Source organism: Lytechinus pictus, chromosome 5 (assembly GCF_037042905.1).
Source record: "Lytechinus pictus isolate F3 Inbred chromosome 5, Lp3.0, whole genome shotgun sequence".
NCBI classification, from domain to species: domain Eukaryota; kingdom Metazoa; phylum Echinodermata; class Echinoidea; order Temnopleuroida; family Toxopneustidae; genus Lytechinus; species Lytechinus pictus.
Genome location: NC_087249.1, coordinates 30,008,385 through 30,024,806, shown reverse-complemented (window position 1 = coordinate 30,024,806; position 16,422 = coordinate 30,008,385). Strand labels below are relative to the sequence as shown.

At 34.1% G+C, this 16,422-nt stretch overlaps 2 protein-coding genes across 3 annotated transcripts in view; one reads left to right on the top strand and one right to left on the bottom strand.

Annotated features, from left to right (window-relative positions):
* Positions 1-3: 3 nt before the first annotated feature.
* Positions 4-7,631, top strand: LOC129262137 (mitochondrial outer membrane protein SLC25A46-like). The gene is made up of 6 exons (XM_054900187.2): positions 4-229; positions 1,124-1,224; positions 1,738-1,815; positions 2,424-2,524; positions 3,120-3,234; positions 4,137-7,631. The coding sequence occupies exons 1-6, from the start codon at positions 97-99 to the stop codon at positions 4,737-4,739; spliced, it is 1,131 nt and encodes a 376-aa protein (XP_054756162.2). The 5' UTR covers positions 4-96; the 3' UTR covers positions 4,740-7,631.
* A 2,470-nt stretch (positions 7,632-10,101) lies between these two features.
* Positions 10,102-16,422, bottom strand: part of LOC129261580 (sorting nexin-27-like) — an 89,611-nt gene continuing 83,290 nt past the window's right edge. Inside the window, exons 12-14 of one of the 2 annotated variants that reach the window (XR_010293722.1) lie at positions 15,077-16,134; positions 14,274-14,615; positions 12,177-14,157 (exon numbers count right to left, since the gene is read on the bottom strand). Coding sequence is in view for 1 of the 2 variants with exons in the window: in XM_064100213.1 (XP_063956283.1) it covers positions 16,087-16,134 (48 nt within the window). In the remaining variant the exon portion in view is untranslated. Of the gene's footprint in view, positions 16,135-16,422 lie in introns of both variants that reach the window. The other variant, XM_064100213.1, reaches the window with a different exon arrangement.

Here is a 16,422-nt window from a genome sequence, read left to right as displayed (position 1 = left end):
TGAGGGCGATAACATTTCTCTTTTTCGATGCAGATGATGGTTGTTTAGAAATTTGGCATGTTTGGACGAAATTGAATTTGCTTACAATTACGGATCATGACACTAAGGCGTATTCCAGGAGCAAGCGATGAAGAGAGGACCCCCAAAGATCAAGAAGATTCGGTCTCTTCAGCTCAAGATCAGATAATGGCAGCTGTAAGAATGGCTACACCGAACCACCAGCAGAATGGTAAAAACTAAAATTACAATTTGTCACAGTGTTAGTGGTCCCACATGCAAATATTTGAGTTGGGTAAAAACTGCAGCGCAGTATTTCAGGGGCCCTTTTCAACACCGGGATATTAATTAGTCTTGAGGACGCCATGATGATGACTTTGATTAAAATCCTGACATATACTTCTTCATCATTGGCATCTTGAATCGCCTCTCATAGAACTAAGTAGGCCTAAAGGAGAACCATGATGTAGGGCCTAGGCCTAAACACAGATGGATTTCCCTTGGGAATTCGATCTTTTATTTAAGACAAAAATCACGTAACTAAAGTTTATGAATTTTATTGATTTTTACATCTTCCTACGCTTAATGCGTAGGTAGGTTTTAAAAAATGAAGGTTTCTTACCTAACTGATGCCGCGTAGACCCCTCGATCCACATGTAAACAACGCAAATACAATAAATAGCGTCGACCCTTGAACTGCTAATGTATGACTATGAGTGTAGTTCCGATTAGCAATGCCGTTTTGAAGAACAATTTATAGATAAAAATTATTATTTCACAAATACTAAAATTTATTATGTGATTTTCACAAATACTACAATTTATTACGTGATTATAAATAATATAATTATTTATAATCACGTAATAAATTGTAGTATTTGTGAAATAATAAGTTGTTGATTGAAAAAGTCATTCATTTCAAACGGGGAAGTCTTCAAGTGAAATTTTAAAAATGATATCGACCTCACACAAGTACTGCTAAGGCAGACTGATGGACATGAAATTGGATGCAAATTGTAATTGATAACAAAGAATGTCTTCTTTTTTTATAAAATGGGCATGAAGGGGAGTTGTAAGAGTCTTTTAAAATGTTTTTTTCTCATATAGAGCATTTTATTTGTTGCAGAGAATATCCAGAGGTTCGCTGGCTTTGGCATTGGTCTTGCAAGTCTACTCACTGAAAATGTTCTTTCTCATCCCTTCATAGTGTTCAGGAGACAATGCCAGGTAATTATTTATCCTTAAATGTGTTTCAAGATCATTATAATCTTGTGTTCTCAATACATTGAATGCAAATGAGGAACATACTTAAAATCACTGTGTTGTGTTGGTATCTGAGCATTATTTTTTTTATGATCATTAGAAGTTGGATGGAAAAATGTTTCCCCTAACAAAATAATTTCAAATCTATCCTTTCCTACCCAAAATATTATACACAGCTGTAAACTTGTTATTTGACAGTAAAATATACATTGTATGTAGTAAAATATACATTATATGTCTCTTCTAATTTTCTGTAAATACATACCTGTACATGTATATTCCATTTGGACTCCAGGAATCTCCAAAGTGGAGGTAACGGCTATAAAGAGAGAGGGAGAGTAGAATACAAAGGAAAGGAAATTTATGTAGTTCCAGTAGAATGAAATATATTATTTTGCTGTGTTGCTTATTGAAATTGTCTTTTTTTAATTAGGAGAACCACCTATATCAGTACTTTTTCCTTTAATTTGTGGACAGGTGAATCATCATGCCAGTCGTTACCACATCCATCCCTTCTCAGTTGTACCAGTGATTGTTACCCTTCAAAGACAACATGTAAGAAACCATAACTTCCTCAGATTTTTAATGTTTTTTTTCTTCATATTATGTAGTCTAATCTTGCCCTTTTGTTTCCCATCCTCTCCCATGCCCTTCTCTTGACAAGTTGACATCATCCCCTCTTTCTGTCTTATTCTACATGTATTTTGATGGTTATTTATTCACTGATTTTCACTCATTCCTCTTTGCATGCCTATCTGTATCTGTGTCCCCCCCCCCCCCCCCTTTATTACACTTTTTGGATCTTATGGCTGTTTCAATAAACTGTTCATAAATAATATCGTGTATTAAACTATAAATGTGTGTCAAAATTAGAGAATGGAACTCTTATTTAAGTACTTGTTCATTACAGAAACAGAATTTTGTTTTGTTTGTGAAATGGCATGAAATTTAATTAGATGCAGAAATTATTGTGTCAGAATTTTCCTATGTTGTAAGTTGCCAGAGCTTATGATATAAGAAATCACTTAAAATTAGAAGAAAAAGGACGGCTTAAAGTTGAATTCAGCATTGTCATGATATTGATAGTGGTATTGACAGTGATTGACATGTATCGACAGTGATTTTGAAAAATCCCCGGTTGGAATTTCCTTATTGTGTGACAGGGATTCTTTACGATGTGGAAAGGCATTGGCAGTGCATTCATGGTTCAGGGCATCGGTCTAGGAAGTGAATCACTCATTAGTGAGTTTACACCGTTTCCAAGGTAACCACTTTGTTTCAATAGGCTAGTTTTCTAAGCTATTCAAGATATAAAATATATTTGAAGTCTATTCAGAAGTACCCAGAGTAAATTTCAATAGGAGTAAATTGTTCATTGTGGGCTTATCTTTATTGAAAGCTTCATTAGACTGCCAGGCTGAGTGTTATCTTCAAGACATGACTTTGATTTATAATGAAAGCTCATGAATACATCATTTGAAAGAACTAACTTAAGAAATAAAGCTTCATTATAAAGTATGAGATATAAGAGGTGTGAAACATCCTTCTATTCAAGAACTTGTATAAAGAATGTATCGTTGCAAAGTCTCAAAATCAGTGATATTATAACAAAATGATACTATTGGCAGGATTATTAATTTCTCAACAATAATGTTACGCACAATTTTTCATAACAATAAACTTATCAAAAGTTATTGCGAGTTGAATAAGGAGGGGGCATGCAGCCAAAGGCAGCCCCTGATATTAATGTGGCACACAGGGGGGGGGGGGGGGGGGGGTGGGCAAAGAGCTAATGTTGCACTGGAGTGTTGATTTCCATACCAGCCATAAGTGTAATGATTGTATCATTCTGTTTGCAGGGAGATACATACATACAGCACAATTAAGCAGGTCATAGGTCACATTACAATGAAGACCATCAGTATGGCTATCACAACACCGTTCCTCTCTGCTAGTCTTGTGGAATCAGTTCAGGTGAGGTCAAAATTCTTCCTTAAAGTGATGATTTTAAAGGACAAGTCCACCCCAACAAAAAGTTGATTTAAATAAAAAGAGAAAAATCCAACAAGCATAACACTGAAAATTTCATCAAAATCGGATGTAAAATAAGAAAGTTATGACATCTTAAAGTTTTGCTTAATTTCACAAAACAGTTATATGCACATTCTGGTGGGTATGCAAATGAGGAGACTGATGACGTCATCCACTCACTATTTCTTTTGTATTTTATTGTATAAAATAGGGAATATCCTATTTTTCTCCTCATTGTCAAGTGAAACAACGATTATATTCTCCCTGAATATGTGGAATGAGCATAAATACTATATGATTCAGTCAAGTTGGTCCTTATTGTCAGATCTATAAAAATGAAATATTGTATAATTTAAACAATAAAAAACAAAAGAAATAGTGAGTGAGGGACATCGACTGTCTCATTTCAGTTGTGCATATCACTGTTTTGTGAAAAACTTTAAAATGTCATAACTTTCTTATTTTACATCTGATTTTGATGAAATTTTCACATTCTCTATAAAAAATATCAATATTGAAGGCCAAGGTATACATATATGATGTTTGGTTAATGAAAACACAATTTGTATTGAAATTGTACACAAACTCATGTTTTCTTTAGCAATTGTTAGACCAACATGCATGTACAAAATTATCCATATCTTCGGAACTGCGTTCCCTGGCATTACAAATATTGTCTTAAATGATCGTAGGAGACTGAAAGGAAAAACGCCATGAAACATTGCAGTGAGAACTTTTTGCGTTGCAAAAAATATATACGAAAGGCCCCCCTTGATGTTTGCGTATATATTTTTTGAAGGAATATCTTTAATAATCCTTTCATAATTTATTATTTCTTTATACAGAGTGATATAGCAAGTGACAGACCTGGTGTCTTTGACTGTATCAAGGAAGGATTCCTGCGACTGACAGGATGGGGCTCATCATCAACCACCCGTCTACTCCCCATCTACACCCTACTCTTACCCACCGTAGTCCATGGCGTCGCCAAGTACATCATCACCTCCACAGTGCAATACATTGTTCTCGCCATCCACAGGCAGAAGCTACGGGATGCCGGCCGTGACCGCCTCGATGCCCCTGCCACCCCGGGAACCATGAAGGAAGCCTACTTCCCTGAGCTCGTAGCAACGTTTGCCGGAAACCTGACCGCGGATGTTCTCCTCTACCCCCTTGCCACCCTCATGATGAAATTGCACGTGCAAGGCACGAGGACAATAATCGATAATACAGACTTCGGAAGGGGCGTTGTGCCAATCAGCACGAGGTACGATGGACTCTCCGACTGTCTTACAAGTGTTTTAGAAGAGGAAGGTGTAGCGGGGCTTTTCAAAGGCTTTGGAACTGTCATCCTGCAGTATGTCATGTATGCAGCCATTTTGAAACTGACACACTTTATCTATCAGACGCTGATGGAGGACTTTGCACCAAGAGACAACAGGTCGTGATGACCGATCATGTTTTTGCCATTGCCATGGTGATTTAGGGACTTTGTTGGTGGTGCTTTCCTAATCAATGACTGAGAAAATTGCTTAATTTGGGTCTTGATCAGGACATTGAATTGATATATGAACATTTTTGCATCTGATTAAAACTATTTTGCCCTACATGCTGCGAACAGAAATGTTTGTAGTGGGATTGCAAATGTTGATATGAATTAAAATTCCCTAATGTAGCATGAACAAAAAAGGGGAAATGATGCATTGATATTTAAACATGGTTTAATGATTTCATGAAACTTGGCATGAGATGAAATATAAACCATCAAATTCTAAACTGAATATATATTTAGCTTACCTGATGAAAAGTGGCACGTTTCTTATGGGTCATGGGAATAAATTATTGATATACAAATACCTGTAGAAGTTTGTGCAAGGGAGGTTGAAAAATATACAAGATAAGAAGATCATAATTATCAGAGATATTGTGTCATGATACACTGAAAATTGAATCCAACACTGACACCTTTTTTGTCCATACATGTATATTAAGTATTTGGCAGATCTCTTTTCTCTACTAGCAGATAGGTGTTCAAAGTCAAATGTTTCTAACCCAGTTTTGTTATTTTTGCTATCACTTGCTTTACAAAGTTTTACTTTTACAGAATATGTTTTTGCTTCTTTGCTTTGTTTCTTTTAATACTTTGAACATCATGTGTTATTATTCAGATCAAATCTGTCCCTATAGATTTGTTGCAATTTGTGCAGCAAATGGAAACTCTTGAGGATAAAATTTGAAGATAAAGCTTATAATCATGTCAAATTGTTTGTGAAAAAAGTATTGACTGATCGTGACCTCATATTTTCTTTTTATTCCCCTTAAAGGAGAATGAAACCCTTGAAACCAGCTGAATCCATATCAAAGAGAAAAATCAAAGAAACTTATTGTTGAAAGTTTGAGGAAGATTCAATGAATAATAAGAAAGTTATGAGCATTTGTATATTGAGATCACTAATGCCATGTAGATCCTCCCATTGGCAATGCGACCAAGATCTGTGATGTCACACACGTACAACTCCCTCATTACTTTAGTACTTATTTCACTTATATTCTCACTTTTATAGAGTCTATCACAAGGTGAGGTGTTCTCTTTATGAGAGGACAAGTACAGAGGTTTCACAACATTATATCATTGATGAATCGTTTGTCATATGATTAGAATGAGCAAAAAGAGATGTTTTGGGGTATATTTTCAGCGTCCAAAAGGGGAGAGTTGTTCATCTGTGACATCATAGATCTTGGTCGCATTGCCAATGAGAGGATCTCCATAGCATTAGTGATCTCGACATTCAAATGCTCATAACTCTTCTATTGCTAGTCCTATTTTACTCAAACTTTTGTTGATCTTATTCTTTGATTTTTCTGCTTTCACAAAAGCTAACTTGCTCCAAGAGTTTCATTCTCCTTTAAAGTTAAGCTCCAGCAACATTTTTTGTTGCTGAAAATGTGTGCATGTTCACTACATTCAATGAGGAAAGTTATTATATGTAACCAGAGATCAAAACCAATGTAAACAAAAAGGTTGCAATAGATTGCAAGTGTATGACAGAACAATTCTGATTGGTTTCTGGTGAATAACAATAGGCATTTAACAATGTGCTTGATCAGCCATTGACATTTTGCAATTAATTGGAAAGAATGTGTTGTGGAATTACCCATGATTTAATCAATGACTGGAACATGTTGGATGCTCAATTAGATCCTCAGTTTATTTTTGTTCACATTATTTTAATATCCGTCAAAAAATATGATAAGGGGTGTTAGAAATTAAGTCCCACTTTGTCAAAACATGATGAAAAATAAATCAATAAAAACATGTTCCAGTCATTTGTATTAAAGTCATGTATAAATTTACAAAGGGATTCATGAAACGGGCCCCTAACTGAAAGTGGTCTTAATTATATTTGAATTACGGTAAATCTTTCTGTTGTGAGTCTATGAGAACTCTCCTTTCTGTGAGAAGTATCAGATACATTTTCTTTTTAGATCTGAAATGGCTTGTATACAGCTTCAATACATACACCATCATACTTTGAAAGTAAGATTCCTGTTCACTTTACACAAAGCCTTATTAGATCTCAGGGAAGATAAACTGCTTCTTGAATCATGAATTGATCGGATGTCAACATCCACACGCTCTCTTTTTTTTAAATAACTTTGTGGAATGTTGGTAAGTTGTGAGCTTCATAACTTTTATCGTAATTCAGTGTATGAATAAACAGTCTTGGTTTTCACAGGAAAAGGTAAAAAAGATTGAGTAACAATTGTAACATCAAACACCTATACAAGTCTATTCATGTATATTCACACATGGTACATGTATATTGGGATCAGCACAGAAATGGTCTTTAATATCTCATGTTAATGTCTGTGTTGGACCATGTTTATGCTGATAATTTGTGATATGCGAGCCGTAAATGTAGTTATATTCAATTTCCTGTTGGTCAAATCTTGTACTCTGGATATGTTGCAGTGTAAGAGAAACCTCTTACAATTTTTGGATCATTACTCATAGTCGGTGTAATATGTCAAACAGATTTATTTGAGCTATCATGAACTTGCAATATGCAAAGGTATATAGAGGTAGTTGAAAAGAGAGAAAGAAAAAAAACGATTCTGTAAGAAAATATCTTTCCCGTTTTAATTATGGCGTGATTCTACATTCATTCAGTGCATCACAATTAATAAGTTTAACTTATACATATTGTGTCCCATATAATATACAGGTATATGTAAGCAATTTTGTACAGATATCCCAATTGAGACACTTCTCAACATGAAAATATAGTACAATTATTATGTCACAAAATTAAAAGAATAAATTAACTATCAAGAGAGAAGCTGTATTTGTTGTTGTTGAAATTATGAATGAAAGTTAATAAGTCTGGAAAATCTGAATGAAGTTTGATATGTTACAGTATCAACAGAATGTAATTTCCTTATCGAGACTGCAGAAAAAGACCGTCAAGAGAAGTAGAATTAGAAATGGGAATGTAATTAATACATATTGTTAAAGGTCAAGTCCACCCCAGAAAAATGTTGTTTTGAATAAATAGAGAAAAATCAAAATAGCAGAATGCTGAAAATTTCATCAAAATCGGTTGTAAAATAAGAAAGTTATGACATTTTAAAGTTTCGCTTATTTTTCACAAAAAATTATACAATATTTCATTTTTTACATATTTGACAATAAGGACCAACTTGACTGAACCATATTAAACAATGCTAATTCCACAGGTACAAGGAAAAATTATTCATTATTTCTCTTGGCATTGAGGAGAAAATTAGAATATTTCATATAATAAAATACAAAAGAAATAGTGAGTGGATGACATAATCAGTCTCCTTGTTTGCATACCGACCAGGATGTGCATTTAACTGTTTTGTGAAATTAAGCGAAACTTTATGTCATAACTTTCTTATTTTACATCAAATTTTGATGAAATTTTCAGTGTTGTGCTTGTTGTATTTTTCTCTTTTTATTCAAATCAATTTTTATTCAAATCAAATTTCTGTTAGGGTGGACTTGCCCTTTAAATAAAAAGTGAGATTGAGTATTGGAAAAGGTGAGAGAGGATGGGTAGATAGACACAGATGGGGAGATGGCAAGTGGGTGAAGAGAGTAAAGAAAGAGATGTTGGAAATTATAAAATAAAAAAAAATATTTTGCACCTATGGCTTATGCCTGGAATAATATGAATTCTTTGTGAATTAATCAGAGAACTAAATTTGATTTCAGAAACAAATAAATTTGATTTGATATTGAATTTCCATTGTACTCATTACCCTATCAAAAAAGAGCCTAACATGGCACAAAGAACTATGTATTGTGAGTGGATATCGCGGTAAAAAAATATCAGGGCATGCGAAGTCTGAAATCTTTTCTCTTGCGGGAATGAAACTCGTGGCGTAATAGACAAGCTAAATCCTTATTCCTGTTAATCCAATATCATGCTTGAGTTAGTCGATTAGTGCTGTAGGATAGTTGGATGAGGGCTGCTGCACCACAAAAGTTTTCATACCAGCATTTTTTTAATCATTGAACATTTTTCAACATGATTTTCTCAAGTTCCCTTTCATTAACAATATCAATTACTTGCTTAAGAGAACAATTATTTTTTATAGGCTCACTCGCTCTTCTCACATATTTTCCAAACAACGCTCCATCCGAAAATCCCTCAAAAAATGATTAAAGGAGAATGAAACTCTTGGAGCAAGTTAGCTTTTGTGAAAGCAGAAAAATCAAAGAATAAGATCAACAAAAGTTTGAGTAAAATAGGACTAGCAATAGAAGAGTTATGAGCATTTGAATGTCGAGATCACTAATGCTATGGAGATCCTCCCATTGGCAATGCGACCAAGATCATTGATGTCACAGATGAACAACTCTCCCCTTTTGGACACTGAAAATATACCCCAAAACATATATTTTTTGCTCATTCTAATCATATGACAAACGATTCATCAATGATATAATCTTGTGAAAACTCTGTACTTGTCCTCTCATAAAGAGAACACCTCACCTTGTGATAGACTCTATAAAAGTGAGAATATAAGTGAAATAAGTACTAAAGTAATGAGGGAGTTGTACGTGTGTGACATCACATATCTTGGCCGCATTGCCAATTGGAGGATCTACATGGCATTAGTGATCTCAATATTCAAATGCTCATAACTTTCTTATTATTCATTCAATCTTCCTCAAACTTTCAACAATATGTTTCTTTGTTTTTTCTCTTTGATATGGATTCAGCTGGTTTCAAGGGTTTCATTCTCCTTTAATTATTCAATAAAAAGATAAGGATATTTTGAAATAAAGGTGGAGGTTCTTTCTTTTGCTTTTAGTTGAATGATTGTTGAAAGAGAAAGCAAAAATATAAAATGGAATATGCAAACAACAATAAAATAAGTAAAACAGAGAGTGAATGTTCCTTTTCACAGGCACAGAACAAGGCTTATTTATTATCATTTTCATACAATGATATAACTTTGTATCTTGCATTTTATACAACAGCTATTTCATGTGTCTGTTAACACAACCGATACACGTTTTAAATCATATATGATGAGTGCTCCTTTTCTTTGTACAGCAAAAATCTATGTTTGGTATAGAAATGACTTTCATAAAACTCCAGTTTCAAATTGGTAAATGTCCTCTTGAAGCCAACAGACTTTACATGAAAGTTATTTGATAACTACAGAATAATGTACTATACAATTTCAGAATAACAGAAATAGAAAAATAAAAATTAGTGTTCGTATCATCTCCTTTGTGACACATTTACATGTACAAATGAAAAGTAGAGAGGATTGAGCAATTATTAAGTAAATTGTCTTCATCAACACAGAATTGGGTATCTCTGACTGGGTCTATATTCACATGAACTACGAGCATATAGTTTTATTCCAAGATTATCTTCTTAACCAACGTGGTCCAATTTTCACTTGGTCTAATATTCACTTGGGCTAACTTTTTTAATCTAATGATCAGATGGTCAAATTTCTAATTCATCTAGCTTTTTTGCACTTGTCATACGAAGATATGATCCGTAAACAGGTTGACTAAGTGTTGTTAAACCACATGGATATCGTATAAAATCGGTAGCCTAACTGTAAAGTAGATATAATGGTTAAATGGATATTAGACCAAATATTCATTAGGTTAAACTGGCTTGAGACCAAGTGGCAATTTACTTACATGAATGACAAGTAGGAATGAATAAGGGTTCTGCCATCTACAAGGATTGTCAGGGGCATGTAACAACTAATACCTCCGTCACATTTGCTCTACGGCAGCCGTACAGCGAGTCGAAAACAGCCGTTTTAACATTTTGTTTTGTAACAGCTACATATAGGTGGTTTGAATAAATATGGATAAAACTGCTGTTTTTGACTCGCCGTACGCCCGCCGTAGAGCAAATGTGACTGAGGTATTAGCTTAGCTATCATCGTAGAATAATATCATTACGATTGATTGCTTTGACTACAATGTAATATCAACCGTGAAAATCGATCGCTAACCTTTGCGTTACAGGACCCTGGTTTAAATTCCACTTTGTCTCATTATACTTGGTTCAATACCCATTTAGTCTGATCCCATACGGTCTTATTGCATGTCATTAGCAAATTCATCTAATCACCATCTGGGCCCTGTCTTACAAAGTGATGTGACTGATCCATTTAAGATCAACTAAGAAATCCATTGATGTCATCAATCCATGAATCAATCCCTCCATCAATTCTGCATATAAGTACATAACACTCATTTGGAAACGAGGAGCAAACTGGTTTATCTAGATAATGATGCATGGAAGCGTATATATACATCATATACTTTGATTAAAAAGAGTATCCATTCCATATGTTGGGGTTGCTGGCTTTCCACAGTTGTTATTGATCGGATCAATCATAACTCTTTGCAAACCGGGCCCTGGACTAATTGCTACTTGTACATCATGCATTTACCATCTTATATAATTTCCAGTATTAAAGTCTGTTGTCTAACGCTACAGTCAACGAAAGTGACTCCAGACTGACCAAAGATATGACATAGCTTCCAATGATTGCAAACCGGGCCCTGGACTAATTGCTACTTTTACATCATGCATTTACCATCTTATATAATGTCCAGTATTAAAGTCTGTTGTCTAACGCTGCAGTCAACGAAAGTGATTCCAGACTGACCAAAGATATGACATAGCTTCCAATGACATACCATCAGTAGGCGAGTACCATCTTTATAGCCTCTTTGAGGCGATCAAGTGCAGTATTCATAAGAAAAGAAAAGACAAAGAGTCAGTTTTGCAAGTGTGATGGTGGCATGATAAATGCTACAGGTTTTTCGGGAAACCAGTTAGGCATCTCTCCCTCTCCAATCTTCCGATTTTTCCATAGATGAAACAATGGGAGACTGGAAAAGCCATGCTTGAATCCCTGCATGGCAAAGCTGTAGATGCTACTTTGGTCAGGTACCTTGTAGCCTCTTGGTCGAATGATTAGAAAAAATATTAATGGACCCAAAGGTCAAAAGACAAATTAAGGAAAATTTATCATCTGATGATGTTCATTCAATTGGTTATCAGACCAAATAATTGGACCATAATTATAGTATAGTAATTAATTAGACCAACTTTTATTAGGTCAACTGTCCTCAGACCAAGGTACATAGATGCACACGGCAAAGAATTAAAGTACATCTAACATTTTGCAAATACTACAGTACACAGGTAGGCCAGCCGGTTTTACTCACGGGTCCTGAATAGAAGCCAGAATACATTAACGCCCCATGTGTGATGTACAATATAAAGCTAGAAAATGTGTGAAAAGAGAAGTTGTCCAGGCCTGAAATTATACAAGCATGAAGACTAGCATGTCTGAGTACAATGTTCAATACTGAGGGAAAAAAAATATTCCTACATTTCATTTATTTGAATAACAATAACTATGAAGGACATAGAGAATTCATTATTTTTCTGCATACTACATGTACATCACATTTGTATGGAAACCACAAAATAATCTGATTACAATGCCTGCATTGAAATAATCATCTCAAATTTCATCCAAACGACACAAATATGTGAACATTTCTACAGTGATATATTAACATTCATCGGATCTGATGAAGACCAAAATGGTAATATATCAGTCTCGTGCCAAATTGTGATATTACAATATCTATTAAAAAAGCAGTCTTGGTGAGAGAATGGTGTCCTTCTGGACTGTAAATCATATAAATCTCCTGAGTACATTTCTATTTTTCATTACGCAGCCCTATTAACAGTTTATGCTGGTAAGCTGAGACCTAAACAAAAATACTGATATGTTTCAAACCATGATCACAATGAAGGAATAATCAAATTTCTTGTGAATACCTGTAATAAACGATGTCCTACAATGTGAAATTGATTGATTTTGAAAAATGTAATCAGACTGATGTTATGAGCTCAGTTGTTGGAATTAGTCAACTCACTTGTCATATCTTACATACCGTCATATCAACCAATAATTACCATCTAAATTGAGGTATTTTTTTAGTTTGAAACATAAATTTTGCTGAAAATCACTAGGGAATCGTTAAAAAAATAGAAAGCAAATCATACTAAGGGGGAAGGGAGGATGTACAGCCAAAGACGTAAAAATAATTACATAAATTAAAACTTTAGGGTGAAAAATGAGCACAAAAATCAATATAGCTTTACAAAAAGAAATATAACTTCATATGTATAGCTTTGAAAATAAATGTACTATAAAATGATATGGATAAAATGAGTTGTATCAAATTACATTCACAGCAAATTAAAAATACAAACATAACCCAAAAGCAATATGTAGATTTAGGCTGGCAAAAAATATATATTAATGTTCCTTGAAATGAATGGTCAGACTCTGCTTTGTTTAGCAAAGTGACAGTTAGTATTTAACAGATTTCTACTATAATGAAATCAATTTTTCTTATCCACAACTGAAAGATTGACATATTTAGAGTAGATACTGGTATTGAATTCAGCTGTTTTCAAGTATATGAAACAAATCATCAGACTCTTGTATCATGCTATAAATCTCTGTACAAGCTATAAGACTTGAAGAAACACAATATCAGGATGGATGCCTTTGCTGACCACCACACAGAGATGATTCAACTATAAGTGTGACAAAATTTTAAATAATGGCATGTTTACAAGTCACTGTTATGATCGAGCTACCAAACCCCCTTTTTCTATTAGGGAAATTTCTAATACTCATCATTGATAAAAATAAAGTATTCATAACTATCCTTAGTTTATTTCATAACTATCCTCAGTTATAAAAGTATTCATAACTACCCTCAGTTATATAAGTATTCATAACTATCCTCAAGTTATAAACATTAGAACAGTCCTGATAACATTTTAATGTGATATATCTGCCTACCTTATTGAAGGCCCTTTCACATCGTTCCATGCAAGCCTTGTGCGTGACTTACGGGTAAATATTTTTTCCTACCCACAAGTCGCTCACAGGGCCCCCGCATTGACAGTATCTCACATGTAGTTGCCCCCGGAAGCTCTGAAAGTTTTGAACATGCTCAAAACTTTGCTGCGGGCAATCACCCGCGAGGCTTGCATGGAACGATGTGTCAGAGCCTTACCGGATCTCTTTCTGATGATACCCCAATTATATTAGGAGGAGCTGGGTTACACCTCTAATGACAAGCCAAGATAAGTTGTTAACTTAAACTCTTCTTCACTCTAAAACATAAGGTTTACACAATATTAGATTAAAGAGGAACATTTATGGTTGTTGGGTAAAATCGTGTGTAAATTTTATGCAAAGTTGTGTAAAATCACACAATGACATATTTTTTTGGTACCCAAAATAACATGCCTGTGTAAATTTCATGCAGTTTTGCGCAAAAATCACCCAAAATAACATGCCTGTGTAAATTTTATGCAATGTTGTGTAAAAATCACCCAATGACACATATTTTTTGTTACCAAAACAAACTTGCATGTTCCCTTGAAACCCAATATCAGACAACTTTGTTTACATAAATGAGAGTGCAGCCTGCAATGTTTCCTATCACAAAATGTTAATCATCACACAATTGTGAAAACTGATTCACAATTGGGTTTAACTTTCAGTTTTCACGAGGGAATACTCTGCCCAAAATTTGATCCCTTGGGACTACAGAAATCTCTTCCAATTCATTAAATTTAAGTCAATAGTACAAAATATTGTATAATCAGGGTCCAGTAACACGAAAGTTAGCGGTTAATCGAACGCTTGATTTTTACGATTGATTTTACAATGTAGTCAAAGTAATAAATCATAGAAAGATAAGTCTATGGGCAATTCCATAGGTTGGTGGACATGAGCTCAATGTGTCTTTGTACATGTAGCCCATCTGAACCGTAACGTGAGTAACCACTTTATCTGCACCCCTAGTAAAAACAATGTGTTCTTTATTTTTTAAATTATATCCAAATTTGTCTCCCTAATATACTTCTTTGAAATGGATATAATCAACTTTCATAAAAGCCTTGCATGAGGACACTTTTCACTTATGTCCACTTTTCATTTTATGCATGTCCAAATCATGTAACATGAGTAACCGACACATTTCAAAGATTTGCCAGGAGCATAATGAAATTTCCCAAGTTTTGTTTTTATACAAAGGATAGTCAGACTGCGTACTATGTTGTGATAAAGAGATGTTTAGTTCCTATCAATAATAATGAAGTTACAGCTCCAAGTATGAGTCGAGGTGTGTCTCCAAATGTAACGTGAGTAACCGTGGAATAGCCCCTATGATGATTGCGAAGCTTTGGGTTACAGGCCCTAGGGTAAGTCATGTATGATTGATCAAACTTATCATTGTGTGGAACCAATGACTTTAGAATGTGCAATCAATTACTAACTTTGTGTTAAGAGCCCCAGGGACCGTAACACAAAGCTTAGCAATGATTGTACTCATTTTTCGACAATTGATTGCATTGACTACAAATCCCATAGGTAGTTAGATATCATTTGGCAACAGAAGCGATGGTTTGTATTCTTAAATCTGATCCTAATTTGAAGACCTAAATCTAAGATCAGGTAAGGAAGTAGAGTTGAATACAAATATAAGCATTATCCTAAGTTTAGTTCGAATTGCTGTTCTAATGCTCCAAACACTGTTGGAAGTGGAAGTTTACTCCAATCATTTTACCATGACAACCAGGCAGTGTGCCAGAAGGACACTGGCTAGAAGGATGCAATCATGAAAGGATTCAAGATCAATAATGGTAATTTCTATCAAAACAAAATTCTAAGAATCAGAGAAAAGTTAAGATTGAAAAAAAAATGATAAGAGTATGGATTGAATAGGAGCACAGTCTCATATTCAAAATATTGTGACACTCAATCAAAATATCTGCATTTTAAAACAGCTGATATAAAAGAAATAGAGCTGGATGGAAATATATTTCATATTCTACCAAAAGAAATAACATACATAATTACATATTTCTTTGATTACTGAGGAAAATATAATCTAACTAAACCATGAGATTTTCTGCATTATTACCATTTTGTTTAGCCCTTAATAGACCATGGTAAAAATAATAGATCATATTCTGTGTACAACATCAGTAAATGTCCAGAGTATAAAAATAACTGGTTATAAAAAGAGCATATCAATGGTTAGATGATATGTAAGATTTGCTTGCCTGTATAAAGCTTTCTTTTTTATATATTTATATTGTATACATATATAGTTTTATCTGTCCTCTGTTGGTTTGCAAATAATGCTTTGGTTGAATGGAAGGTCAAAGGTCACAAGCCCTCATCTTCTTCATTTATGATGTCTCTGTGTTCCGGTCTCTGAAATATGGAAGAAAAACATGACAAGTACGCAGAAGTTAAAAAGCAATGATAAGAAAGGTTTAATATTACAGCAGAGACTAAGTTGTTTGTAAAAAATTTTTCATTTCAAATTTAAAAGAAGAAGTTTTTCAAGCAATTATCATTGCATATTTAATATTGCCCAGTAACAAAAAAATGGAAACAATTGAGTATTGGCAGAACAAATAAATGAATTTAATTAATGAGATGTATTACAATGAAGAGAATGTGACAAATTTGACTGTCAATACTGGAAAAAGAAAATAA

Excerpts from the sequence above, each read along its gene's own strand:
- LOC129262137 (XM_054900187.2), top strand. The coding sequence starts at position 97 with ATGACACTAAGGCGTATTCCAGGAGCAAGCGATGAAGAGAGGACCCCC. Across the intron at positions 230-1,123 it reads ACCGAACCACCAGCAGAATG|AGAATATCCAGAGGTTCGCT; the intron begins GTAAAAACTAAA and ends TATTTGTTGCAG. Across the intron at positions 2,525-3,119 it reads GAGTTTACACCGTTTCCAAG|GGAGATACATACATACAGCA; the intron begins GTAACCACTTTG and ends TTCTGTTTGCAG.